Genomic DNA, 2,372 nt, shown 5'->3' with positions numbered 1-2,372 from the left:
CTCTCGTGTCTTATACTCAAATATAATATTTCTATTTTAAGGTTTACTACGTTCCAATACTTCTAATTACCGCAATGTTCTCTGGCACAAGGGCCATAATAGCCTACGATTGTGGAGGAGCCTATTTGAACGTGACCACTGTGTCTTTGCTACGATCTGGCGAATGTGACATCGAAATCGAAACACCTGCGACCGTAAATACCTACATACAGCTGTTGCAATTATCAAGTTATGCGCAGACACATATAACGCAATGTAAAATAGAAATCTTAAGAACCATATCTCACTGCGGAATGCACTCGCATATCTCAGCCGTTCATAACGGTTACGCTAGCTACTTGCAGGAAACATCTCGCGCTAGGTGCATTCAGATGCATAAAGAGGGTCTCTTAAAAATAGGAACCGCAGAAATTATTGACGGACTTAAATCGAATCACACGTACTATAGAAGCGTCACACTCGCGGGTAAAGTAAACGTAGATGGAACCTGTAAAGGTATTCAATACTCGGACTATTACGGCACATGGGATGACGTGATAGTCCAGGCGACTGTAAAAATCTCTCTAAAAGACTCATACGTGCCGGTAAAATTAAACGCAGGAAAAGTAATGTTAAAATCCGGAACTGTTTGTGAACTATCGGACGAATCCTGTATAGACTCGGACGATGGTTACACCTTTTGGGAAGGAATACCCAATACCGCTTGCGGGTTTGAAGCATATGACGTCCTATATGAAGGCACCTCCACTAAATTTCAAGGCATATTAGATCACCAAAATACCACAATATTCACACTAGAATCTCAAGACATCACTTTTGCGCTGACACTAACACGAAGACACACGATATGCGGTTACACACTGTATGGCACGGAACACCCGAAACTGTTCATTTTTGAAACGCAGAAAGGAAACATTTTCAAAGTAAGATCAAAAACCTCTGTAACGAACCTAGATTTATTCACGTACGCAAATTCAAAATTTGTATACGTTGAGAAGTATATGAGGAACCAGATTACCTCTTTATACAAAGATATAATTATGCAAAAATGCGAACTAGAGAAACAGGTTATACAAAATACCCTATCTCTTGCTGCTGTTTTACCAGATGAATTCGCCTACCGGGTGATGAAAGCTCCAGGTTACATGGCAGTTACAGCCGGGGAGGGAATTCACATAGTTAAATGTATACCTATAGAGGTTACACTACGGAAAACAAATACGTGCCATGCTGAGTTGCCCGTTATGTTTCGAAACGCTTCACTATACATGACACCAAAATCACATATCGTCATAAAACACAGTACACTCAGAGATTGTAATCCTTTACTCCCAATAATATATAACATCGAAGGAACTTGGCTACAATTTAACCCTACTCCTTCCATGATAAATTCTCCTCATGAAATTAAACCATTAACAAAACTCTCTTGGAAATACCTTGCTCCAAAATCACTGGCCACCAGTGGCATTTACTCCCAACAAGACCTTGACGAATTAAGAGACCATATTATGTTCCCTGCGGAAAAGAACGCGGTTTTGCACACCATCGCTCGAGGCTTTACAGGTCAAACTATACAATCCGATACCGTTTCGTTGCAAAATTTATTAGACGAGGGTGCGCTGAATAAAATTTATAACAATACGCTAACCAAAATATGGAACGGATTTACAACATTTGGTGCGGCGACCGCCGGTATATTCGGAATATTTATAATTATAAGAGTAATAAAAATTGTATTTGACACGCTGATACACGGCTATGCGCTACACGCAGCTTATGGCTGCAGCTTACACTTACTTGGAGCCATTTGGAGCTCCTTTACACATTTATTATTGTATTTAGCGAATAGACCGCAACCGCAACCACAACCACACGTAATTCCCGAAAACCCACCAGAACATATAGACACCAACATAGTACCGAATGCGCCAGCAGAAAACGCGGAACCGCCTACTATACCTATAGTATACACATTTAGAGATCTACGAGACAGATTGGACGAATAAATTTCTTCATAACTTGTTATTCTGAAATTTAAACTAAGGGGGGTGGTGTGACGTCATAGCCGCACGTCAAAATTTATTTAAACAATATATTTATTGTTAACTCACCCATAGGAGGTGAAAGAAGTAAAGAGCCCTCGAAAATTATTCGTTCAACGCTAACTTCTAACTTATAAAATAGTATTCATACTCTAGGGTCACCCCGTATATAGCCAACGCTCGAACGCGCCAGCGGGTGACGAAGAAATAACTATTATATGAATAAACTATAGGGATAACTAAAACCTTATATTTGCATTGTACAATCGGACAGACAATTCGGACGCTATTGTAATAAATGTTATATATATATATATATATATATAT

At 39.4% G+C, this 2,372-nt stretch overlaps 1 protein-coding gene across 1 annotated transcript; it reads left to right on the top strand.

Annotated features, from left to right (window-relative positions):
* The first annotated feature begins 608 nt into the window (after positions 1-608).
* Positions 609-2,009, top strand: LOC138934312 (uncharacterized). Its single transcript, XM_070297937.1, has one exon. It carries the CDS (start codon positions 609-611, stop codon positions 2,007-2,009), a length of 1,401 nt encoding a protein of 466 aa, XP_070154038.1.
* Positions 2,010-2,372: the final 363 nt, after the last annotated feature.

Source organism: Polyergus mexicanus, unplaced genomic scaffold (genome assembly GCF_030449975.1).
Source record: "Polyergus mexicanus isolate NDT 795.1 unplaced genomic scaffold, iyPolMexi1.0 SCAF_6, whole genome shotgun sequence".
NCBI lineage: Eukaryota > Metazoa > Arthropoda > Insecta > Hymenoptera > Formicidae > Polyergus > Polyergus mexicanus.
Note: the sequence above shows the minus strand (reverse complement) of the source record. Positions and strands in the feature narration are given on the sequence as shown.

Excerpts from the sequence above, each read along its gene's own strand:
- LOC138934312 (XM_070297937.1), top strand. The coding sequence starts at position 609 with ATGTTAAAATCCGGAACTGTTTGTGAACTATCGGACGAATCCTGTATA.